The 27,035-nt window shown below is 42.9% G+C and overlaps 1 protein-coding gene and 2 long non-coding RNA genes across 4 annotated transcripts; 2 read left to right on the top strand and 1 right to left on the bottom strand.

The window, feature by feature from the left end:
* Window positions 1–2,653: 2,653 nt before the first annotated feature.
* On the top strand, window positions 2,654–8,191 carry LOC146202206 (uncharacterized). 2 transcript variants are annotated; one of them, XR_014703661.1, is made up of 4 exons: window positions 2,654–2,974; window positions 3,829–3,914; window positions 4,148–4,213; window positions 7,946–8,191. It is a non-coding gene; the product is annotated as an uncharacterized LOC146202206 (long non-coding RNA). The 2 variants fall into 2 exon arrangements; XR_014703662.1 differs by having other exon boundaries at window positions 7,942–8,171.
* Window positions 8,192–8,208: 17 nt separating this feature from the next.
* Window positions 8,209–14,033, bottom strand: LOC146202207 (uncharacterized). The gene is made up of 3 exons (XM_084588024.1): window positions 13,572–14,033; window positions 10,887–11,088; window positions 8,209–10,512 (listed from the first exon to the last, which is right to left on the bottom strand). Exons 1-3 carry the CDS (start codon window positions 13,613–13,615, stop codon window positions 10,447–10,449), a joined length of 312 nt encoding a protein of 103 aa, XP_084444150.1. The 5' UTR covers window positions 13,616–14,033; the 3' UTR covers window positions 8,209–10,446.
* A 1,751-nt stretch (window positions 14,034–15,784) lies between these two features.
* Window positions 15,785–17,884, top strand: LOC146202208 (uncharacterized). Its single transcript, XR_014702055.1, has 2 exons — window positions 15,785–15,961; window positions 16,808–17,884. It is a non-coding gene; the product is annotated as an uncharacterized LOC146202208 (long non-coding RNA).
* The last annotated feature ends 9,151 nt before the right edge of the window (window positions 17,885–27,035 follow it).

Below are 27,035 nucleotides of genomic sequence, written 5' to 3' on the forward strand. Positions count from 1 at the left end.
CATGAGGTGGCATGCACGAGGAAAATGTGCGCGCGCATTTTTAGACAATGAGTACGGCACATTATACGTATCTTTATCTTTGTGCCGGCGTGAGCATAATATTGTTTTTATGCATTTTTTTTGTGTTGATTATGTAATGGCGTCTAGCCTGGTGCTATAGTTCTGATCCATGCTACGTTCTCTGCCGCAGTCGTGGAGTGTGGGCGCCCGAATTTCATCGCTAATGGCGTCGTGACAGTTCAAGGGACTGTGTTCGGCTCGAAGGCCGACTACTTGTGCAACCCCGGTTTCAAGCTTGTCGGCGACAATAGCCGTACCTGCGACGCCGACGGCCGATGGACCGGCGAGCGTCCGCACTGCGAAGGTCTGTGTGGCATGTTTATCCGTGCTGAATCACGAGACCTCTGTTCCAATTTCTGGCAGCGCGCGTTAGAGAAAGAAGTTGAATATCTGTTTTCCTGAGATCACGATTCTTTCAATACATACCCCCCCCCCCTCCCCTTTTCTTCAAAAGGTGTGTTTTCTTCGCCTGTGTACGGTTATTTATATTCAAGAGCAATAGTGCTATAAGGATTAGCCATATGATGTGTCTTTCTTTTTATCGAAATGAGCTAAACCAGTCCACACACGAGCGAACAAAGAAAAATGCGAGTTTATTATATTCGGATAACCCGTATAGATCTGTCCGAGCTGTTATATATATTTAGCTACACAACCTGATGCACTGAAATTTTATCCAAATAAAACTTAATTTTGACGGTGTTTGCTTCGGCTCTGAATATAAAAACTATTCTTCAAGATAATGCTTCACTGTGAATTGAGGAGGAAACAGTTCGAACGTTTATTGTGTGTAGTAAAGGGACAGTGCGGCGTTTCAACATAACGAGCTGTAGTAAATATGAATAGCAGGCTTCTGTCATGAATGCTAACATGGCTGTCTTCTTTTAGTGCTCTCACTACGGCGGTGAAAAAATGAACTAAATGAAATTTACGGTATCTAGGATTTATTTGACGCCACGTTTGTCTAAACGAATCCGGCGCCCTCACTTTGGCGTCCCTCATACACCAAGAGTCGCTGCCTGAGATTTAATCCTACAGCTTACAGCTTACAATTTCCATTTTTCAATTTGGTATTACTAGCAATGTTTTAGACGCCGACAAGGACACAAAAGGACGACAACCACTACACTTGTCGTTTATGATCTGCGCATGTCATTATACTAGTTGTAAAGAATTTTGAAAGAAAATTGCAAGACAAAAACTGTGCGCATCACCTGGCCATCCAGCCCAAGGGTTCCGGAACAAGTGTGACAAGTGGGACCGGCTGAGTGCCCAGAAGCGGGAAAAGTAGCCGGGATTTACCTCCGCTTAAGCCGATTAAGACGTGCGAAAACACTGTTTAGCATGATTACGTTTGACGGTTTAGCATTCAGATACTAGCACACAGAGTTTGGCAAACTATGCCTTCCTCGAAATCGAACCTTTCTGGTTTTGAGGAAATGAAAGACGCGTTGTCTGTCTCACTCTCTGGTTGGCAGCTCTTTTACAATTAACTGCATAAAATTAGGGGCACCTATGTCGTTGGTTTGAGCCCCTGTCGCAGACTAGCTTCCTATTTGACTAGCAGGTCGATGTTGAATGGGAAGCTAAAAGGTATGACGTCACCCTGAACGCTGCACAAAGAACGGTTGCGCCACAATTTTGATACAAAAGAGCGTTATATTTTTGGTATCTATCTGTTGCTACTCCCTGCGGACGCAATCTGCGGACGACATGCATGAGCCAGTCAAGGCTTTCAGCTTAAAATAAATCTACTCTGGCGCCATACGTCAAGAGGAAGCAGTTATTGCGAAGATGGACTGTCACAGCAATGCCAGGGCCAGGACGTCAGCCGCCAGCGGAGGGACGCTGTGGTGTTCTCCTGACACGAACGTAGCCAGCACGCTTTGCAGCGAAACGTGAGGCCATTTGCTTTGCGATGCAGCATACGAAACGCTTCCACATGTAGCTATCTATTGCACTGCGATCCGGCCTGAAGCCATCACCGACTCAGCATACCTGATGCGCTTCGCTTCGTACATATATGTGACCGACAGATGGGGGTGGAAGCAACGAAGCGTCGCCTAGAGTAATAGTGGCATCTTAGAGAAATGCGGATGTTTTATTGTTTTGGCTTGAGTACATCAGTCACTCTAGATAGGATGAACGTGATCGCTGACAAATTTGGTCATTTATTTATTTATATATTATACCCTTAAGATTTTGGTGCAGTAGAGAGAGGAGGGGCAAATAACAAAGTCAAAGTATGCACAATAAAACTAGAACACAAATATAAAAGGTAAAAATACAAAAACAAGGTCGTAAGAACTGTGTCGTTAACTGCGTAAGCCCGCTGTTACTAGAGAGATTTAGCTTACCGGAGACGTATTACGTCTCCCGGAGACGTACAGACGTAGACGTATCGGACGCCTACTGCGCATGCGTGAAAACTGCCGATACGTACAGGCGCTGGAGACGTACTCCGGAGACGTATGCCGCGTGACGTCCAGCTTGCCGTAATCTCGCGAGATCTCACGAGATTTCAGCAGCCATGGAGCCAAGCCGCCAAGCTAAGCGATGGGATGGTGCTACGAGTGCTTGTCTCTAGAGTGCTGCTGTGCGCAACGGGCCACATAGTTCTCCCGTTTTCACATTGGCGTCATCAAATGCTGTAATACCCTTGCCCCGGTCGTGCCAAGAAAACATCATACGCAAGCGTTTCAGTGCGGCGGACGACCAGCAAGTAGCTCGAGATCGCCACCATCCTGTACATACACTGTACAGCGCAGGGAGAAGGCGCCGTCGAAAGAAGTTGCAACGATTTCTAGGGATCCGCCGACGGCGAACGAGCGCTCGCTCCGCTGCGCAATGAAGGCGTTCGCAAAGGCCTTTGCAAGCCATCCAGCGTCAGAAAAAAAAAAAAAAAATGATTCTGGTAAGTCACTACCCACTACCTTCTCTGTTCAGACGATCGGACTGGACAGCGGACTGTCCGAGCGGAACAATTAGTTATCATATGTGACGAAAACGGCACTTTCGAGTAGCTCGGAATGGCAGTGACTCGGCGCTTGCCGATCGCGTGCGCTCCGAGTAGGAGTGGTGGTGGATGATGCTTTCCCACGATACATACGGCCCGCCCGTCTGAACACCGCCTAGTCGATTGCTGGGGAATAGCAGCGCAAAGTAAAAAGCCACTTGCGTTGTGCGAATTAGATACATGATATTTCAGCATTTTTGCTAAGCATGGCTCGAGTTGCATAATATAATAGACGTCATGTAGCTGCTTTTGTTTACATGTGCATGTAAATGTGCACAGCCACCAGGAGCCACAATAAATGAAAATTGTTTGCAAGATGATTTACTTTATCTTCTCAGAAAATTGTCTGGAACCATTAGCTAACAGCACATGCTGAATGCAGTGCCAAAGCCAAGTATTGCAAGAGCTCATTAAATTTTTTTTTTGCTCCAAGCTTATGAACTTGTGTCCTTGTGTCAGCACGTGAAATGAAGTATTTTATGCTGTTGGACAAAACATTCAGGCACTGGAAGTCTTATTAGCATTTACAAGTCGCAGAGGCTGAACTGGTTTGCTCATTGTGTTATAAAAACACCTGAAAATTAAAAAAGGATCCTTGTTAAGGACCATTGCATTGAATGAAGGCAACAGTGTCTGCGTTGTGGCACTTTTCTAGTGTCCTGGCGCAACTTTCAGCTGCACAATTGGATCCTGTATTATGTTGGAAAGTTAATTACCAATCATCTGTGTCTCATATGGTTATTCCCTTTCAGATGAAAATGAGCCTGCAAGTGCCTGAATGACATGGTGCCCAGAGAGACTTATGATGATGAAAGCAATCATGACAACTCCCGGAATAGTAAGCGACAACACTTCTTATGTTACTTTCTTCAATGTTCTTGTTGAACATGTTACAGCTATTTACAAAGCACTGCAATGTTCAGTCTTGATTCTCTTACTGCAGTGTACAAAGTGTAGCCAGAGTGCTAAAGTAAGCTCGTGCATGTTGTTATGCACCGGAAAACAGCCCAAGATCTTATGGCTGTAGAAATAATTATTTCTTTCATTTGTTTGCTTGCTTCCATGGCACAGCCACAAGTCTGCACAGTGTGGAGCCGCTGCCGTCAACACCAAGCCTGCAGTCAGTGCCCTTGAGGGGTGAGGACATATTTACGTTATTTTGAGCAGCACCAATTTGTAAAAAGTTTTATTTATCTTAATGCCTTAACAACGTACTATAGTTTAAAACTCAAGACTGCTTAGTGCAACTGCACTAGAACCTAGTTGTTACCTTTTGCATCCATGCCAAAACTATGCAAGGACCAGCAGCAGCAACAGTGCATTATACAAAATGCAATTGTCTATGAAAGCAGCGATAAATGAAATAAATGAGTAGGAAAACAAATTATTCACAAATTTTCATGTTCATGGTGCACACTCACGAGACCATCGCAATGCTTTGTGTATTGTTATGCTTTTCTCAGACTGTTTTGAACCTACACTCCATTTGGTGGCATGACTGAGTCTTCGGTTTGAGAGAAGAATGACGTTTCGAAGATGAGAGAACAAAAACAATGAAATTTGATTGCACTTCTGCAGACTTATGTACATACTTCAAAGGTCTTAACAGCAAAAGGTCAAAAGCAAGTTCATAGCAATGATAGACTATTGAGCCTCTTGCCCAGGGCCAGTATTGTTTTTTTTTTACTCCACAAGAAACCTTTAAACAATCAATCCAGCCCTCTCACAGAACTTTGGCCAATAAAATACGGCACATCTCTTCGGGTCAATCAGCCAGTCAATCAAACAGTATTGGTAAGCAGTGTTCCTGCAGTCATACCTTGGGAACAGGCGAGGAGACATAGAAACTTCCTTTTTCACTTCGATAGCGTTGCAATAGTCGAACAAGGAGTCTGTCTGCCAGAAAAACACAGGGCATGTCTGATGTCACATACAGCGGATCAAAACAGCATCTGTAGAACTCAACTCCTAATGGATCAGTGTAATGGTTTTATGGCCATGTCCCTTCTCCCAAACAGCCACCGTATCTTCCTGTGTGGTGTGGCCTCAGGCACCCCTCTCCAGAATGTATTCATCATCGGGCAAAGCGTGGGAAGTTCCCACATGCTTTTTCTTTTTGCGGCTTCACACTTTTGTGTGATGTTTGCCTGGACGCGTGATGCATTTCCAGCTCTTGCACAGCAGCATGCTGCTGTGCATGTGCATAGTCAACGCAAAAGCTCAGAAGTAATACTTTATAGAGACATTTCTACCGCAATTACCCATTTGGTGAATTTTATTTATCCTCAAGAAAAGGATGGCAAAATTATATTATTGTTTACTCCACCCTCCACTGTGGTCTTAATGCATTGGTTGATGTGAAAAAATGATTCAATTTGTTTTCAATGTGCATCAGAAGGAGCGTTCACTGACATAAAATAACATCAAATACCATGGAAAATCTTTTGCATATGCCAGCAACAGGCAAGTCCCAGTATAGATTGCTGTTGAACGTGACGCTTAGTATTCTCTGCGAGCCTACAATTGTAATGTTCCGGCTCTCATTGCTGACAGCACGATTAAAATTTTTTTTTCTGGGAAAATAATCAGCATTGTCTTTGAACAATTTATATTAAGTTTGTTTGATTGAAACCACAGCAATAATGTTAACAGGAAGGCTTTGCTTTGCTTTGTCAACGTGTCTGCATCAGTGCCCGTCATAATAGAACAGTCATCTGCATGTGGTGGTGGCAAAACTAATAAATGTCCAACAGGTGCAAGATAGGTGTCAACTTATCCGCAAAGATGACGGCCTGGAGTCCTTGGACATGGGCGACGTCAGCTATCAGATTAGACCTAGCAGAGTTTCAGGGCGTGAGCTCGACAGTAGTTTCCCAAAATTATTTTTTGTCTCTCGATTTATATTTTAGATTTCTGGACACGCCCATATCATATGTACCAGGTCCACCCTATATATGTACGACAAATTTAATGGATATGTCGATGTGGGCAATGCCTTTGATGAACACTTTCAACAACAGTGGCCAAAGCAGGCTTCCTTGTGAAACACTGTTAGTGACTGTTAGATCGTTCAAATGGTGATTACTCAGGCATGCTATTTGTGTTTATTCTCCTCTCCTTCGGGGCAAGTGCCAAGATCCTGTGTGCAATTCTGTTCACAACTACATAATCACACCAGGTAGATTGCTACAATGAGAATTCACTGCCTTTTCTTTTCCTTTCTTTTTTTCATGAAATTCTAGTTTAAGATTCGTAATTATCAAAATACCCAATTGCTTGTCCATGAACCTTTTGTACTTGCTATATACCATGGCCTATTCCCCGCCGTGGGTATGTGCCATTACCACTAAAGACAGTCATCAATGGGTCTGATACATAGGTCAGGGGTGGAAGCAGGCTCAAGCATTTTGGAGCAGCTTTGGGAGCAGCGAGACAAGAGTTTTGGAGCAGCTTTGGAGCAATGAGACAAGAGTTTTGGAGCATTTGAATTATGTTTTGGAGCAGGTTCCTAAGGTCAAATGCCTCTGATAATTGTAGTAATTGTTTTTCTCTTTCTGACAGAAAAAGATGAGCTCTTCCTTTTTATGCAAGTTCAATGCCTCTCCAACTTCGCACTCATTTCTGACAAGACAACGGCCAACAACTTGAAACAGACTAGCAGCAAACAAAATGCTTGCTGGTGTGCTTTATAACTGAACACCTAGTGTGACCTAACGCATTTGCCTATTCTGACTTGACAGATTCAAATGTCAAGTTTACCACTTCAATGCACTCAAGCAATGCCACTAATTTGGAGCTCAGATTAATGGACATGACATTTCTGCTCTCTATCTTGTGCATATCCCTTTTTGATCCTATGCCTGTGCTGATAAATTCCTGAGCAGTGGTCAGTAGTGCCTTCAGGAAATGTAGATGGCACTGAAGGGTAGCCTTTTCATCCTTCAGCATATTTACTTCACTACCTCCTTCCAATAGTTTTATCATTCTTTGCTTAAGCAATGCTGGGGCTCATTTTTTAAATCTTGGCAATAGGCCCTGTATGGCTTTCCAACACTCTTGAGACGCTTCCTAGTGAGTGACATCTTTGGAGTACCAACCCATAACGATTCAAGTATGATTTTGTCTGCCGTAGGCCCGACAAGCTTGTTACTGAAAAAGAGGCTCGATAGGTGCCTGCTTGTTCTCAGACCGCAACCATTAGAATAACTTATGTGGTTTTTCCAGTCGGACAAGTTTCCTTCCGAACGACTCACGGTAGTTTGCGCCTATCTGCTTCGCTTGCTGCTCTTGCTTCTCCCTCCCCCGGCGATTCAAAAGGCTGAGAGGAGGTGCTACGTCACATGCACAGTGCATTTTTTTTTGCAATTATCTCCAATCGCCAGCGACTCATATTAAATTTACTTGCGAGCAAATATTTATTATGCCACATGCTTCCTTCCCTTACAAAAATTTCGTTTGTATTAAGCCCAGTGCTAGATGCGTTATATCTTTGCCACTAGTGCAAAGACATTGTTTGCGTGTTGCACTAAATTTGATGGTAGAACATTAAAACAGCCAATTTGGAGCAGTTTTGGAGCAATATTGCATTTTGGAGCAGGATAGAGCAGGAAAAGCAGTTTGGGAGCAGATTGGAGCAAATGGAGTGGCAATTCCACCCCCGATAGGTGCATTCACAAGAGGAGACTGCTGCACTTCTGTGCCATAATATAGGGGTATGCCATATGCCCAGACATTTCATGAATAATCATGTGCGTAGTTATTCACTGCAATACCAGCTGGAGAGCAATATTAAACAACCTCCAGCTTTCTCATAACAGCTTTAATTTTACAGTAATTTCTGTGAACACTGCACCTTTTCATTCCAGGAAGGTAGAAGAATACAACACGGATGTTTTATGCAGCACATGGTGACGAACACTGCCCCGTGTGAAGATGGACATGTGGAGATCAGCTGGTGAAATCTTGGCAATCAGTTGACAAGATGCTGATTGTGCTGATGAAAGAATGAAAGTTATTTATGTTGGCACTATATCACATTGCAGATAGCACCAGTTTATTTTCTCCAAAACCCTCTCGACCATGTTCACTTTGCCAAATAAATCCCAAATACATTTTTTCAACACAAATGCTGTCGGTGTGTTTCTGTTCTTGCATTTTATGGTGCATAAGTAGCTAAGGCTACAGTTTCGCAAATACAAGTCCAAAATTATCTGCAAAGGGCATTACACTAATTTTAAATTTCATATTTTAAGAAATATTTGCATTGTGAGAATTGTAAACATATGCAATGACTCGAAAAAAAAAATATGTGCGCAACCTCTCTCAAGTGAGCCTCAGCTACAACGTTGAAAACACTGTTAGTGGCCTGTGGTCACCACTTCACCAAAAGAAATTCAAAATGTCCTGTCACATAGTGGTAATTGCTAAAAACATATCATAGGTCAGTGTTTCTCAAATAAGGGCTCACGAAGTGATTTTCAGGGTCCACGAAACCCACAGCTGCAAAAAAAAGAAAGATATGCGTGATAGCTTTGGCCTGACTAGACACAGTTTTGCAGGGTTAAAATCTAGGAGATTCAAAGGCGACTTTAGTTTATGAGAAAAAAAAAGAGTGCGGAAACAGAGGGAGAGGGCATCTGCGGCATTCGTTGATGCCAACGTTGGTAAAAATCGAGCTCTGGCTGCACTACTGGATGGGGCTGCAATGCAAAGCGTCTCGGGCATGATGACAACATGACAGCTCAATGAGAGTACAATTAATTCAGTAGTGTACAGAAAACTCTGAATAATGACTCCAGCAGTACATGCGATCAATAATTATATGAGCTGTGAATTAGCGGCATGAAGTGAAAAACCATAAAATGGCATCACTTTTTGCATCTGGTAGCACAGGTTCTCACTGAAGCCATCAGACGGCCTGACGAAGACAAGCTGTGGTGGTTCGCCGCCTCGTTCGCCAAAGCAGATGGCACTTCACACATACAGACACTTTTATAACTCAGATGCCACCTTTCCTTAATCTAGACAATACAAAAATGCATACACAACCGCTCGGGTGAAACACTAGAGACGGCCCACGCGGCACAACTCATGTACAGCGTTCAGACTGGTGGTCTAGTGCATATTTGCGGTCACAAGCATCTCGTGCCACTAACAGTTCGAAGTCAGCGTTGGGAACAAGTGAAGCCGTTGGTCCAGAGCACAGCTGTCAGGTGTCCACCGGTAGACGGTCACGCAGTCAAAGGAGCATGGGAGACAATGCCGAACCAAAGTCATCGCGTCCTTTCAGTTCGCCAAGTAGCGAGATGGCAAACCGAAGCTGTCATATCGCTGCACACAACACTCGGGCAAAAACCCCTGCATTTGAACACGAACACTATCACACGCCACCCTAAATGCCACCACGCACACACCATGTCATGTTGAACACTGTGAGACGAGAACAACGAGAAAGTAGTCATGCACTGCTGCAATCAATCGAGATAAATATTGCTGCATCTCGCATTAAAAAAAATTCATAAAGTTGCATCTCGGCATAACAGCGTCAACAAATGAACAGCATAAATCTTTGGGTAGCATTGTTGCATGCAGTGATGCTCATCTTGGAAATGGAGTAAAATGGAGTAACTGTTCTAGAAAACACGGACAACAGAAACAGAAGTGGACATGGACGTACACAGGCTCACAACTGTATTTTATTAACCGAAAGAGGACATATATACAGCAAGCAAAAGTATAGCGTTGAGCATGCGGTTTTGTGCACTTTATATATGTCATCGTTACTTAGTAAAATCCAGTTGTGAGTCTGCAAGCCTCCTGTCCACTTGTTTCTGATGTCCAGGTTTCCTAGTGCACTTACCCTATTTGCAAGATATGCACCACTGCATGTTGCAATTATTGTGTAAGGAATACAGAGATGAATTCTGCGACTGTTGACAAATGCCTCAACTATGAAGGTCACTGCTTGCCATGCTTGTCCATATTTTACTGAGAAAGGCAGCCTAAAAAAAAATGTTTCAAATTTTTTGACCGCAGGACGTAGGCAGACACTTATGTCTGAAAAGGCACAAGGTATTGGCCAACTGAGGCAGACACAAGACAAAGTAGATAGACACATGACAGCTGTACAAAGATGTTCGGCAGTTCATTGCGCAACTTTATACATGCGCCCTACCTGTTACCATCTCAAAGTTTGGTTCTTGAAATAGTCAATAAAAGCAAAATCCCATGCTACACTGCCATACCCCCCTCTACAGCTTTCCTAACACTGCTAATTGCCTTGTTGAAGGCAACATGATGAGGTTGCAGTACGGCACCTCCAAACAGCTTGTAGAGTAGAGGCCATCGGGGGTAAGCTGCATCACTATAGATCACATATTTATGACCCATGGTGATCTTCTGCAGATTCTCAAAGTGCACCGTCTCCTTGAGGATCCCTAAAAGATAGCAAGAATTAAAAATATAACCAATGCAGGTCTACACAGGTGCCTCTTCTTTTCGTATAATGAGATGTAATTACAGTTGCAAGTTTTTAGATTCAATTTTTTCCTACAAATTTATAAAATGCCACATGCTAACACAATCTTGCATCACATACTTAAGTGCCACGTTTCTTTACAGATGAAATGCTGTTTTTCATGAGGTGGGTCATTGAGTACCCTTTCCCAAAAACCAACTCAAAAAATGTAAAAGTACTTGTGGAATTTTTGCAGCAGAGATGTTAGGCTTTAATTTGGAAATGCACTCCCCTGAATATGAAAAACACATTACAGCTAGTTACTGCAATGAAGACATGACTGAACAGGCTTACCTGCATCGTGACGTCTGCCTTTAAATGGCCCACTGGCAGACTATGACATTGGTACACATTAGTGCCTGATATTTCTGCACAGGCTCCACTTGTGCCCAGAGCAGTCCTCCTTCTGAGCCACAGACGGTCGACAAATTTGCCTTGCTGTGCCATGATGAAACCCCAGCAGTTGAGCATGGGGGCCTTCCTTTGCATGCACCGCCTGAGGAGGAAAAATTGGAGCGGCTGCAAGCAACGATCGCTTATAGAATCCCTATAAAGTGGTCATGAGAAAATAATGTTTCAGTGTGCACCTTCTTTGCTGTGCCTTAGCATAATACTTATTGCATTGCTTTTGGAAGAGTTGACTAGCGTTACCTCGTACAGGGCCATCAATTTTAAGGTGAAAATCTTTAATGGCTCATACTGTCGGCATTCGTTTGTTTGGTCACACTATAGCTGTCAATCAAATGACGTCATGATGATGCCATCAGAAAAAATTAAAATCCTGTTTCCGCTGGGAGCCGAACCTCTATCCCTCGCATCCCCATCCGAGCGCTTTAGCTAACTGTGCAACGTTCGGGATCTTGAAACACACATCAAAATTCTCCTTGTCTACTGTAAGGATGATAGTAGCGATGACAATGAAGTTGGAATTAGCAGTGATGACATTAGCAATGATAATGACAGTGCATTTAATTCATAATGATGAGAGCAAACGTGATGCACCGTGTGCACCAGCAACGCTTAGATTTTCACATTTCTGCAGTGAAGATTCCGCAGTGCTCCCGGATTTTTTCAACACTATCATCGACACTTGACTTTTTTTTTTCAAAGCAAGCGAAATTCAGAAACCTACACTAGGTTATTTTCTTTTTTTTTTGTAATTGAAAGATCATATATACATCTCACTTTTGCAAACGGTTTGAGACAGTAAGGATGTAAATAAAGACCAGGAATTTCACAGAAATCATGTGCCAAATCAAAAATGAGCCAGATTCTGCTGATGTGCAGATGGAAATGAGCCAAATCTATTTTATTCTTGACAGCTTTCTTTCTCAGCTTTAGCATGATAGGGTGGACTACTGCGAGTGTAAATTCAATTATTGCTTCTCCATAGCTACTTCCTTATCACTGTCTAGAATACGAAGAGATCACAGGAAAATCTGAAGCCAGAAGATAAAAACACTGGGAACATAGGCCTGCAGCAGACGAAGCACTTTGTGCATAAAGCTAGCAAAATAACTTATAAAAGACTACATTCAGTTTAGCCTGTTGGCAGCGGCTTTCTGCATTTAGCAACATAAGCAAATAGCCGAAACTGGCAAGAAACGACCATATTTGCCGCTGTCTTGTCGCTTTGCATCCTATGTGCATCTACCATTCCCCGGCAATACAATGGTGCACTGAATTAAAATAGCTCTTCATTAACACATTCCAACTAATTTCTACCAACAGAAAATAGCCTCACATCTTTGCTTGAAGCAGAAGTCCACTAAGCATTTATTTGCTCACTTTAGACCAAATCAGTGCTGCTGATTGTGTGACAATGAATATTACAACTCTTCATCAGCTGTATTCACAGTATGATCGTTTACAGGTATTATTTTCACAAAGAGACTAGAAACGACTCTGAAAAAAATTTCCTTCAGTCAAAGTAGGGTCAAATATAGATTTTCATATCGATAAGGGCCAAATCCAAAATTGCTTACATTGTTTAAATTATTGCATAAAATTTTATGAAATTTCTGTGTTGAGTATTTCTAATACATGAAGCAAATTAAAAAATAACTTGTGCTGATAACAACCTTTGGCGTATTTCTCAGTTTGTGTTTCCGTGGACTTCCCTAATTTAATAAAAAAAATATTGACTTGTAAGTGTGCTAGTGTTTATGTTGATGACCTTATGCTGTGCTAGTAGACAAGATCGAAAAGCAGCATAGCACTGGTTGCATTAGGGACGTTAATCATTAAATTCGATGTCGACAAGAGAGCACCTTCCCAAAGCCCTACAACCGAGTTGGAGAGCAGGGGTATATATATATGCCTTTGCACAAGTGTGCCTAAGTTAATTGACGTAAAAAAAAAAAAAATCAATGATTACAGCAGACGTTCGGTGACTGGGCACGAGTCAACTGCAATCGTTAATGTATATTATGTTTTACAGTAGCCAAAACTGCTCGCCTGCTAGAAACGACACAACGTCATTACGCGCCAGAGAGCATTGGTCCCATGCCATCATCCCTAGGAACATGAGCGCTGGTGCCTTTCGACTACAAAATGGTAGGGTTTTGACGCAGTTATATCGAGTAGAAGGCTCGGTAGCGTTTATGCACACATGGAAGCTGATGGGGATGATGTGCAATGAGTAGCGCGAGAGTGCGTAGCAGTGTGCACGCGGGATGATACGACATCCCGCCCCGCTTCTCACAAGGAATTTATCGCTTTAAATCCGCTCCGGCCTTTTTTTTTTTTAATTTGAAAGCGCTATAAGCGGTCGCACAAGTGTTAGACTGTTTTGATAAGCTCTGAACCTCAGGATTAGCGCTAATTCGCATTCAAAGATGACTACTGAAACGCCACAGCCAGTCAGCTTTGCTTTACATGTTTCGGCGGGCATATTTATTTGACACAGAAAGCACTGCTATCAATAATTTGGCTTGTAACCGTCAAGCCACCACAGCCACTACACCATGCGCTACTTACCTCGGAGAATCGCTGAAGAGCTTGCAGATCAAGCCACTTGTCATATCGTAGAGTAGATGACCGAAGTAAAAATCAAGCTGTGCCAAGGTGCCTCGGAGCCGGAGACCCTGACACGCTGCGCACTGATGACCTCATTTGGAATTAGGAGGGCTAACTGCAGCTCTTCGAAATCCTCTTTCTAGAATCTAAAAATCCTGTTGAACACTATGTTGTTGTTGGCGCCGATGTTCAAGGGTACCACGCTCACGTAAGTTCCTTCGAGGCTTTGGAATACCGCGCTCCCGTTGAAATCAATGCATGTCTTCAAATTCATCCCATGATAGGGTGCTCAAAAAAGCTGCCTGTCGTGAAGGGTGAAGGATGCTGTCGGCATGATGTAACGTAAAGTGGACAGGTCGCACCGATAGCACGAGCAAATTCTAGCACACGACCGAACACCAGCAAACACGAGCAGTTGTTTCCTTCCTCCATGCGAGCACCAAAACAAACGGATTTAATGCAACTAAGCTTGGATTGTTCAGGCTTGCTGAAGGTGGCAAAGTGGTTAAAAGTGAGCTCAAATTAATATTTATTCGAAACACAGCTAACACGTCAACATCATGACTTCGGGGAATCTGCATGTGACATTTTTGTGACATTATTTGAAGCATTTATTACAAATAGCTTCTATCTTTTTTTATTGGATAGCCATCATCATCATCTGCATGTACGTCTAGCGATACGTTTTACGTATGGGCGATACGTGCAGCTAAAACGTGTTTTGCCCGGTGTCAGCCGAATACGTCTACATCAATTTTCACGCATGCGCAGTAGGCGTCCGATACGTCTACGTCTGTACGTCTCCGGGAGACGTAATACGTCTCCGGTAAGCTAAATCTCTCTACTATCTCTGTTACCGTAGCCGACCGCAATGCCTTCGGTCGGGTTGACGCAGATTGCATTCAATACTTTTTTTTTGCCCCGCTGTGTATATGAATACTTGTTAGCGATATTTGGCCTATAGTGAAATTCATCTCACTTGATATAGCACACCTCAGCGCCCCCCCCCCCTTCACGACAAGAAAGAGCTAGCGCATATCATGAGCTCTTGCACAGTTTTTGTGCTGCACCTAGGTTTGCAGAGAAATATTTTCGAATGTTTAAACTGCTGAGTAAGACGTGAAGCTCAGAGTAAGGTGTCGCCAGACGACGGTTGTCTTTTTCTAATGCCTAAAACCTAGATAATATTAACGATAAGGCTTCCAAGCTGGATTACCGCAACGATCACAATGGAAACACAGTCACGCGATCAGCGCAGGTCACGTGATCAGCACTGCTGACTTTTATCATCACATGACCGCTTACCTGACTGGACGTTGACGACGAACGGTACGAATCTGCCTCGAAAGGTTGACAGTTATCACTTTAAAGCCGATTACAGATGACAGTACGGGCTCAGTTGAGTCTTGCGAGCGGCGAAGTTTGCTGCAAGACAGAGAAACATCACTCCTGCAACGTCTGCATAAAATTGGCAGGAAAAGACCCGCTCTATTAGGACAGTGTCGTAAAAACCCGGTCCACATTTGCTATGCGACGAAAATCGTTCGTGTTGGCAATACCTTGCTCGAATCTACGTGTCAAATTCTCAGCGTGCTAGTCCTGTATATGTAACACAATCAATCAATCAATCAATCAATCAATCAATCAATCAATCAATCAATCAATCAATCAATCAATCAATCAATCAATCAATAAATCAATCAATCAATCAATCAATTGCTTAATTATTATTTATTATTTAAATAATCAAAAGTGTTTTTTGGAACATAAGACGTTTTTAAATGAGCCAAAATGCATAAGGAGGTCCTATAGCTCATGGCTGCATATTTCCATCCTTTTCATATGCGCAGTGTGTTTCCTTCTTCTTAAGACCTAGTGCCTCGAGAAGCCCTGAAAGAAGAAATACAAAAATGGGAAGAGAGAACTACGGGAGAAACCTAAGGCCTCCCTAGCACGACCGCGTAAATATTTTGCAACGCCGTTTAAAAGTGCTTTCTAGATAGATTATGCTGAGCTGTTTGTGCGAATGCACCCTTTCAAGAAAATTTTCAGCAAATAGCAATGCGCTGTACATCTGCCAAACGAACCTCTTTTATTATATGGCAGAGTGCAGTTATAGTGTAACGAGAATAATTTTGTTTGGTTACAGTGAGCCGCGGTTGCTCATTGGAACAGTTCTCCGACGTGGCTCCTGTTGAACTAATCATCAGTGCTAACACCGGCTACGTACGCCAGAACACGACCTTGCAGGCGTTTTGCGATGGTCCAGACTTTATTTACCTTGGTCGGAAATGGGAACTCAGTAGCTTGCCTCGAGGACGGCTCCTGGGATATTCCATCGCATATGAAATGTAAGTCATTTCTAATGAACTTTTCACACACTCTCACTGAGAGTAGGGCTCTGGAACCGATGGGAAAGAAAGGCTTCTGAAAAATGACGCTGAATTTCTCGTACACAAAATCACGAAGAAAAGCAGAGAGAACGCGCGAAAGTGAACGCGCGCACGCGCACTAAAACCGGGTGATACATCTGTTCGTTGTATTGCTTTTTTTTTTTTTGCTCGCGAAGACCAGCTTTAGGATATGTCTTTTTTTTTTTTTTTGTTATGCCCATCACAGCCGACGCGATTTATTCTGCCCAGAATAGGTTTCCATTCGATTACTGTATTGTGTGCAGCGTATACGGAGCCGTAAGTTTTAGCTCTGCACAGTACAAAAATAGATATCTTTGTCTTCGTCTCGCATAGCAATGCTACGGCGCTTGCATCAGCGAGGGGCAGGGAGGAAGACAAGAGAGTAAGTGTGAGCGCAGAATGCCGAAACAACGCGAAACAGGTATTACAGTGAAGGGGAGTCTATATAGATCCTAAAGATGTAGCCACGCGACAACCAATGAAGAGAAAACATGAGAGGCTGAAGAGGGTACAAACTGCTTGAAACACCAGAAGGACAGTGCTGCAAGGCTATTTTTTTTTTCGACCATTGGTTTAACCACGTGTTAACCTATTTAACTTTATTTAAGAGCAACCTTGATGTTTCGCTTCTTTTTCGGCATCAATGAAGTGGTAGTAACTTTTTTTCTATTTTACGCGTGACTGCTTCCTACAGTTTTATACGATAAACAGGAAATATCTTAATCGGAAATTAGTCTCTTGGAACTTCTGTTGTTAATCCCACTTTTGACGTTCCACCTACAGGCATTCAAGGCTGCGAGAACTTTGACACTAGACCGGGTGGACTCAGAGTGGAAGGGCGCAAGAACTCGTGCGACTTGGGCGACAGCGTCACACTCTCCTGCATTCAGAACGGGATGGAGTTGCAGCCCCATATCGAAAGGGTCGCCTGTTTGGGCGACCGCTGGTCCGAGGACGTACTTCCAATATGCGTTCCTGTGGAGGATAAGTGACCGACATTTGGCAGAAACAGATTTCTGCGTTGACGGTACGCTACACCACCTATTGATAAGTTTCCTTTATTTTCTTTTTGCACCACCTTTTATGCTGACGTTTCCAACATCGTTCAAATAAGGTCGCTAAAGATGAACCTTGTTTAGGTTTCGTTTAGCGTAAATAATGGTTGGCGGTCTCACGGAGAACTTATAGACTAAAATGCACTGGAGGTAACGTTGACGACGAAGTCCAATTTAGTATGGATTATTGTTGTGTAATGTAGAAAGATGCAGAAAATAATCAAAGGTATGCGCCAATTGGAGACTTAAATCTGAAGTTTAACAAGAATGTCACCACTTATAATTACGTGCACCGCGATCTGACAGCCGCATTAAGTCTCCATGTGTAAACTACCAGAACATCAGAACACCAAAAATTTGTGTGTCAATTGGTAGAAAAAGTAGAGGAAATTGAAATCAATACACATCTCGTTCATTCGTCAGAAACGAAATATAATGCTTTGCGTGTGACAGGTGTGGCCCTATCAGTTTATTAGAGGAGCCCCGAGACACTATATATTACAGGTGTGGTAAGCGTGGGAATCACTTCACGAATATACTTCAGCAAGAATAGTGAGTTATCTGCAATCATGGTTTGAATTTTATCATCTTCGTGCATTTTTCTCGCGCCTCATGTCACTTTTTACATGGTCAAAAGCAGCCGCTCCTTCTCTCCCAATTCCACAGTGCTGCCAACGCACGTGGGAATTACCCGACACGCCGGCGCACCGCAGCTGCCTGATAGCGGCCACTGTAGCTGTGTGACGTCTAAAAAGATCTGACCATTATCAATTTATCGACCGATACAGGTAGGCGCATGACTCCAAGATGGGTGCGACCTCGCAAAAATTGGTGGAAAGGGCTCAACAACTTTCGGGCAAGACTGTGGGGTCCCTGATGCCTCTGAAGGGTATTATTTGCCTCAGATATTCATGACGACCACGTACACCATTTTAGAGAGTTTATATAATTTCCTCACAAAGTGTTCTCTGGCACTCAAAGAAAAATGAAGTATGAACAACTCAGGCTGCCGACTCATTGAAAGTGGGAGGAAAAGTAGAGCAGCACTGAGCGCTATCGCGTGCAAAGTATGGCGACAAGCAGTACGCTGCCACTTCGGTCTTGGTTACTCATTCCGGCTTGCGATGTCTAGTGGAAATTTATCAGGGAAGAACAGGATAGTTGTAATGAACAACTAACTCCTTCCCACTTCGGGCAGTTTTGCCTGGACCAGAGCCTGTGTTTGCAGACATTGCTTGTACGGCTAACATCCCTGTCGAAGCCAGAGGTTCTAACGCGCTTTGCACAATTACAGGCGCGTCGTAGGATGTTTCTCCCGGCTAAACCGCGTAATCCTCGCAGCTCATATTTCTCACAGGAATGGCATTTTATCGTAAGTATTTTTCATTATCGAATATTAGTTTGGAGTACTTACCTGCTTTGACCAGAAGTCTCATGTTCCCATCGTATGCGGCAGCGGCGATGCCGGTGCCATCACTGGGGCAGCGGCTCGTCTTGCATCGCCACTGCCGCATACGATGGGAACATCCGGCTTCTTCTTGTTGAATCAGGCAAGTACCACAAACCAATATTTGTATTAAAAATACGACAAAATGTCATTTCTATGCGAAATTTGAACTGCCAGGATTCCGCGGTTTAGCTGGGATAAGCATTTACAGATACATACATGCTATATGAAGTTTAGCTCTTAAGAGTTCCTACAGAATCGTTTCAGGTGCATAAAGTTTTCAACCAGGCCAGTGCGTTTTCCAGGGGCTATCTGGCCGATAAAAGTTGTCACAGGGTGACTCAGAGCCGCATATCACATATGCATGACTGCATATATGTGTGCAAATTACTGCTCTGTGGCGACGTTGAGATGAACCCTGGACCGAGCTCTGGCCTTACCTTCGCAAATGTTTTAGAGGGACAGGCTGCAATACTTAAAGACATTGACGAACTTAAATCGCAGTTGTCTGTTTCCAATGCATCGATAGCTGCCCTCAGTGTTAAACTATGTGAAATAGGAAAAACTGTGAATTACATAAGCTCGTGCACATGTAAAATTCATAGCCTAGACCAATCTTTACATCATGTCCAATCTGCCATAACACTGCATTCAGAGAAACTCGTTGACCTAGAAGATTACACCCGCCGCTCGAACCTGGTTATTTATGGAATTCCGGAAGATGAAAATGAAACAGTATCCCAGCTTAATGATAAAGTAATCGCCGATCTGTTTGAAAACAAGCTTGCTGTGCAATGCCATTCTGTTGGAAGAATTCATACGCTAGGAAGGACGGGAGTAAACCGTCCTGTTATTTTGTATCAGTATCTTCAGAACTATAGCGAGAAGCAAGCAGTGCTGAAGAACGCTAAAAAACTAAAGGGAACTAATGTTTTCATTGAAAATGACTATTCACGCTGCACACTTCGAAGGCGGAGATTACTTTGGGAAAGTGCTAAGGGCGAAAAAGACAGTGGGAAAAAGGTGTTTTTGCTGAATGATAAGCTGCAGATAGATAACGACATATTTGTATGGGACGGCCAAAGCAACACTCGGGTAAAAATTTCGCGCTCACCTGCTTTAACGGAACACGCATGACCAGTCCCTTCATCTGCACCAGACTATCTGCGCCTTCTAGACATTAACGCTCCAATTATAGTAAATAAAACTACTGAACTTGAAAGTATTCTTTTATGCTATGACCCTCATGTGACCGTAATTACTGAAACGTGGTTTCACGAAGAAATAAGCGACCAAGACGTTGTCCTGGATTCATATTCCATTTTTAGACGAGACAGACCTTCTCGTGGTGGTGGGGTTGCTTTCATACTACCCAATGGTCCAAAAGGTACATTGTTAGAGCAAATAGATTATCACAAAAGTCTGTGTCTTCGAGTTGACTGCTATGGAGATTCGTTTATATTGTTTGCGACGTACCGCCCTCCTTCCGCCAGCATTGATTTTCTAACTAAAATACATGACCTTCTTGTGATGTACAGCAGAAAGTGTATAATAATTGCCGGAGATCTTAACTTACCTGAATTCCCTTGGCCCAACCTTTCATCGAACTCACCTCATGAAAGCGTTGACTCGGACATTATGTCGGCTTGTGATCTCACACAAGCTGTTAATATTCCAACGAGAGTACAGGGCACATCATCCTCCGTATTAGATCTGATTTTACACAGCCGATCATTTAGTGATGTTAGTGTTCAAGTAGAAGATGGCATCTCCGATCACAAGTTGGTACTGTTTACATGCAATATGCGTATAGCTAATTGCCCACCAGTTCGGTGCAGGAAGACCGTTAGGGATTTTACCAGGGCTAACGATGAATCTGTTCTTGATTACCTCGAAATGACCCTAGATAACTTTTCTGAGGGCGATGTGAATGACCTATGGAACAAATTTAAGTCCCATTGCCACTTTTGCATTGATAACTTCATCCCAAGTAAAACTAAAACTGCTCGCCGAAAATCTCCGTGGATTACCCGCGAAATAATTCATTTAATTCGCAAAGTCAAACGGCTTAGAAAACGCAAGACTAGTAATTGTGTACTTCAAAACCTAAGGCGTGCATTGGCAGAAAAACTTCGTGTCAGCAAACAATATTTTTATTCCAATACATTAGCTGAATTCCCCTTCATGGATCACTGCCTTGTCGTGGCGGAGGGGCTTGCGAAACTCGATGAAGTCGTGAGCTCTGCTGTGTAGGGCCACCCAAGATAGACAGGTCACGGCAGAGAGTTCTGACAAAATGTGATTCACTGGAGAAGGTAATGGCAACCCACTCCAGTATTTCCTGCCAAGAAAACCCTATGGCCAGTCACAATACCATTATCGATATGGCGCCGGAAGATGAGCCCCCCAGGTTGGAAGGCGTCCCACATGTTACTGGGGATGAACAAAGGGCGATTCCTAGTAGCTCCAGGACGAATGAAGCGGCTGGGCTAAAGCCAAAGGGACGCTCAGTTGTGGATGTGTCGGGAAGCGACCGGAAAGTCCGATGTTGCAAGGAGATATATCACATAGCAACATGGAATGTAAGGTCTATGACGCAAGGTAAACTGGATATCGTCAAGCGAGAAATGGACAGATTGAACACTGATATCTTGGGTATCAGCGAGCTCAAGTGGACCGGAATGGGAGAATTTAACTCCGGCGACCATTATGTCTTTTATTGTGGGCACGAATCCAAGAGAAGGAATGGGGTCGCTCTCATAGTAAACAGAAGAATGGGCAAAGCAGTGCTAGGCTACAACCCCAAAAACGACCGAATGATTTCACTTCGGATCCAAGGTCAGCCTTTTAACATAACAGTTATCCAAGTCTATGCACCGACCACTGCTGCTAAAGAAGCTGACGTTGAGAGATTTTATGCGGACCTACAATGCCTTTTAGACCGCACCCCATCATCAGACGTCGTTTTTCTCATAGGAGACTGGAATGCTAAGGTCGGTAGTGAAGAAATATCCGGAATTACAGGCAAGTTCGGTCTTGGTGAGCCAAATGAAGCTGGGCAGAGGCTAGTAGAGTTCTGTCAAGAAAACAACCTGACCATAGCGAATACTCATTTTCAACAGCACAAGAGGCGCCTGTACACATGGATTTCACCGGACGGTCTGTACAGGAATCAGATCGATTATATTATTTGCCGGCAGAGATGGAGAAGCGCTATACAAGCAGTAAAAACAAGGCCTGGGGCCGATTGTGGCACCGATCATCAGCTTCTTGTTGCCAAAATTAAGCTTCGATTGAGGAAAACGCAGAAAACCAGAAGGCCTTTCAGGTATGATCTGGATCAGATTCCATTAGAATATGCTGTGGAAGTGAGGAATCGATTTCAAGAATTAGATCTAGAAGACAAAGAGCCCGAAGAGATGTGGACTGATGTTCGTGATATAATACAAGAAGTTGCTACTAAGGTAGTTCCAAAGCAAAAGAAATGCAAAAAAGCAAACTGGTTATCTGAAGAGGCTTTGCAAATAGCTGAGGAAAGGAGGATGGCAAAAGGTATGGGGGAAAGAGAAAGATACAAGGTTCTCAATGCGGATTTTCAGAAAATAGCAAGGAGAGATAAGAATGCCTTCCTGAACATACTGTGTCAAGCAGTTGAGGACAACAGCCAATTAAGGAACACAAGAGCTCTGTATAAGACAATCAAGGATATCAAAGGAAGCTTCTGTGCTAAGCTGGGCGTGATAAAGGACAAACGAGGCAAGGACCTCACTGAAGCCTCAGAGATAAAGAAGAGGTGGCAGGAATACACAGAAGAACTGTACAAGAAGGACCCGGATGTGCAAACCCAACATAGGACGGTTGTGATTACTGATCTCGAGCCGGGCATCCTGAAGAGTGAGATTGAATGGGCCTTAGCCAGCCTTGCTAAGAACAAAGCTAGCGGAATTGATGGTATTCCAGCTGAGTTGCTTCAAAACCTCAACCACGACGCTGTTAACACACTGCATACATTATGTCAAAAGATTTGGACAACCCTGCAGTGGCCACAGGATTGGAGGAGGTCAGTTTACATCCCCATTCCAAAGAAAGGCAGTGCCAAAGATTGTTCCAACTACCGCACGATCGCGCTTATTTCGCATGCTAGCAATGTGATGTTAAAAATCCTGCAAGGTAGGCTGCAGCAGTATGTGAATCGGGAGCTTCCGGACGTGCAAGCTGGGTTTCGCAAGGGCAGAGGAACTAGAGACCAAATTGCCAACCTTCGCTGGATCATGGAAAAAGCAAGAGAGTTCCAGAAACCCATTTACTTCTGCTTTATTGATTATGCGAAAGCGTTTGACTGCGTAGATCACAGCAGATTGTGGCAAGCTCTCCAAGAGATGGGAGTTCCAATTCACCTCATCTGTCTCCTCAGGAACCTTTATGAAGGGCAAGAGGCCACAGTCAGAACTGGGCATGGTCTTACTGATTGGTTTCCGACTGAGAAAGGGGTGAGGCAAGGCTGCATACTGTCGCCCTGCCTATTTAACCTATATGCAGAGTGCATCATGAGGAAGGCCGGTCTGGACGAGTCTTCAGCTGGAGTGAAGATTGCTGGAAAACGTATCAACAACCTTAGATATGCGGATGATACCACTTTAATGGCAGAAAGTGAAGTGGAACTCAAGAGTCTTCTGATGCGCGTACAAGAAGAGAGTGAGAAGTTTGGGCTTAAACTGAACATTAAAAAGACGAAGATCATGGCGTCTTGCCCTATCAAGTCCTGGAGCATCAATGGGCAAGAAGTGGAAGCTGTGACAGATTTTCTGTTCTTGGGCGCCAAGATTACCTCGGAAGGAGACTGCAGCCAAAAAATTAGGAGACGCCTGCTTCTGGGAAAGAGAGCAATGGTTAGCCTTGACCGCCTAGTAAAGAGCAGAGACATTAGTCTGCCAACCAAGATCCGTATAACCCGTGCTATGGTCTTTCCAGTTGTGATGTATGGATGCGAGAGTTGGACTGTGAAAAAGGCTGACCGCCGAAGAATTGACGCGTTTGAATTGTGGTGCTGGCGAAGACTCTTAAGAGTTCCTTGGACTGCCAGAAGATCAAATCAGTCGATATTGTCGACCATAAACCCTGACTGCTCATTGGAGGGTCAAATTCTAAAGTTAAAGCTCAGCTACTTTGGTCATCTGATGAGAAGAGAGGAGTCGCTGGAGAAAGATTTGATGTTGGGAAAGGTTGAGGGTCGCCGGAGAAGGGGTAGGCAGCGAACGCGATGGTTAGATGGCATTCTCGAGGCATTGCAGATGAAGCTATGTGATGTTAAGAAGATAGTGAGAGACCGGAAAGCGTGGCGTGACATGGTCCATAGGGTCACGAAGAGTCGGACACGACTGAACGCCTGAACTGGAACTGAACTGATTAGCTGAATTCATCAAAAGTAACCCTGCCAAATTTTGGCGCCACCTTAATCATGAAGGACGCAAAACCGTCGATCGTGTCAAGGTCGGCGAAAACGTTGTTCGCGACAGGTCACAAATAGCCAAGGAGTTCAATCATTTCTTTCAGTAAGTTTTTTCGAATCCCCGTCCCCATCCTAGTTTTTACAATAACACGACCAGCGTTAGCCCGGAATTCATAACATATGAAGGAATTTTTTCACTACTTCTCAATTTGAAGCCAAAATCGTCTTGTGGCCCTGATGGCATCCTAAACGTATTCCTGCGACGTTACGCTGAATCACTAGCACACTTTCTTGTTATTATATTTCGTTCATCACTTTCTACTGGCGATGTTCCATCTGTCTGGAGGGTTGCCCGTGTTGTGCCTTTTTCAAGAAAGGCAACCGCGATCAGTTAACCAACTACCGCCCGATATCTCTCACCAGCACTGCATGCAAACTTATGGAACATATTATTTCGAACTACATATCTGACTTCCTAGATAAGAACGACGTTCTCTCCCCATTTCAGCATGGTTTTCGCAAAGGGTTGTCGACAACTACTCAACTGGTTTCCACAATACATTCCTTTTCTTCGGTACTCGATAATGCTGGCCAAATTGATGTAATATTTCTCGATTTTGAGCAAAGCATTCGACATGGTTACGCATTCCGGTCTATTATATAAACTTGACGAGCTGGGTATACCTCAAACTGGGCTTAATTGGATTTCATCATATCTAGACATGCGCCAGCAGTTTGTTGATTTTGAAGGCCATTATTCAGACTGCCTTTCCGTAACCTCCGGTGTTCCGCAAGGAAGCGTGATATGTCCTCTTCTTTTTTTAATTTATGTGAATGACTTGACTGCCTCTATCCATGAAAGTGTGAATATTCGTTTATTTGCAGACGACTGCCTGCTCTTCAGGGCTATTAATAATACAAGTGATCAAGTTGTTCTAAATAAAAGTATTAACGCTGTTTCTGACTGGTGTGAAAAGTGGGATATGAAACTTAACGTCAATAAAACCGTGTTCGTGCGCATCACGAACAAAAAATCGTACCATTTTTACCGATACACTATCAAGGACACCCTTATAACTGAAACCGGCAGCTTCAAATATTTAGGAGTTACAATTAACAATCACTTGAACGGGTCCCCCCATATTCAGAACATCTGCTCATCTGCCCGTCGCAAACTTGGTCAACTGAGACATAGGCTCAAGCACTGCACCTCCGATGTAAAGCGTCTAGCATACAATTGTTTAGTCCGTTCCAAAGCTAGAATATGCCTGCGAAGTCTGGGATCCTTATACAAAGCAGGATATTAATAAGTTAGAGCAAGTACAAAGATCAGCAGTACGCTTCATATATAACCGCTTCCGCAGACATGATTCACCGTCACAGTTGATAAGAATAAATGAAATCGAATCATTAGCGTCTCGGAGAAGGTTAGCAAGAATAAAATTCCTCTTCAACATCTATTATCGCACACTCCGTATGAATCCTTCGTTGTATTTTCAACCCTCATCGTCCACAGTTACGAGGCGTCATCATCCTCATAAACTAACTCCTGTATTTGCCCGCACAAATCAATTCAAATATTCATTTTTCCCAAGGACTTTAACCGAGTGGAATGGTTTGCCTTCGCATGTGTTTATTTATTTATTTATTATTTATTTATTTCAGGAATACTGCCAGCCTTCACAGAAGGCCTTAGGCAGGAGTGGGATTACATACATTGTTAAAATACACAGCAGAAAAGAAAAACCAGCTTAACAAGAGGAAAAACCTAAGAAATAAAAAATCATCCCGGTGTCGACCTGCCACCAAATTATAGATTAAAATACTAACACATCAACACGCTGTTCGTACAGTGAAATTGACAACAAAAACAAAAAAAAAAAAGATACATTAGAAGCAGACATTGAAACCACATGTGCAAGGAAATGGTAGGAGCAATATAGGAGCAAAATACCCGAACAGATAACCAATGGTAAACCACATGTACCAGAAACGCCAACAGTAATAAAGAAGCACTACACGTGAATATATCAAGAACACTTTTTCAATTTTGATAACATAGACTCGACGGTCGGGCATTCTGCAATATCAGCAGGAAGTGCGTTCCACTCACTGACTGTTCTAGGGAAGAAAGAATTTTTAAACACGTTGGTTTTGCAGGTGTACTCTTTCATTTTTTTAGAGTGATGTGCACGCGTATTGCGCCGAATAACAGGTTCGATATATAGATTCTGGTTTATTCCTAGCTTGGAATAGTAGAGAAGATGCATGTACTTCAGTCGTTCAAAGGTACAAAGATGTCCTCTCCGCAATTCAACAATTTTTGAAGCAATAACGTCTATTTTTTTGTAATATATCAAAATGTGTTCTTGTTCTTTCCTTCTGCTCTCTTCTTTCCACGGAAAAATGTACTGTACATAGGTGTGTATAACGATGCTCGATTGTGCCCCATTCCTGCCAGGGCCTTTTTATGGCCTGTAGTATTGTATAAATAAATAAATAAATAAATAAATAAATAAATAAATAAATAAATAAATAAATAAATAAATAAATAAATAAATAAATAAATAAATAAATAAATAAATAAATAAATAAATAAATAAATAAATAAATAAATAAATAAATAAATAAATAAATAAATAAATAAATAAATAAATAAATAAATAAATAAATAAATAAATAAATAAATAAATAAATAAATAAATAAATAAATAAATAAATAAATAAAGCACACGGTAAGTATACGGAGCGATAACACATGACGGGTAGCCACTCTCAAGCGGACAGGCTGTGCTGGTTCAAAGGTAGTCATTGTCATTGTAGATGGTATTCGCTTTTCAGCAGGGCCTCGCAAGTGACGTAAATTTCAAGAGGCGCAGCCTACATACTTCTGGAGCCTTTTCCCCATTGATCAGCGGTGCCAGCATTGTCAGAATTTATTTCAAGCTTGGTTTTACCACGAGTACAATCTTGAAATTGGCTTTACTCGGAATACTGTGTGGCTTTAGTTTTCACCTCAAAAGAAGCTTGTCTTAATTTAAACCTCCTCCATGGTTGTAC

The sequence above is a fragment of the Amblyomma maculatum genome, chromosome 1, assembly GCF_055883805.1.
Source record: "Amblyomma maculatum isolate TAMU_Amacu chromosome 1, ASM5588380v1, whole genome shotgun sequence".
NCBI lineage: Eukaryota > Metazoa > Arthropoda > Arachnida > Ixodida > Ixodidae > Amblyomma > Amblyomma maculatum.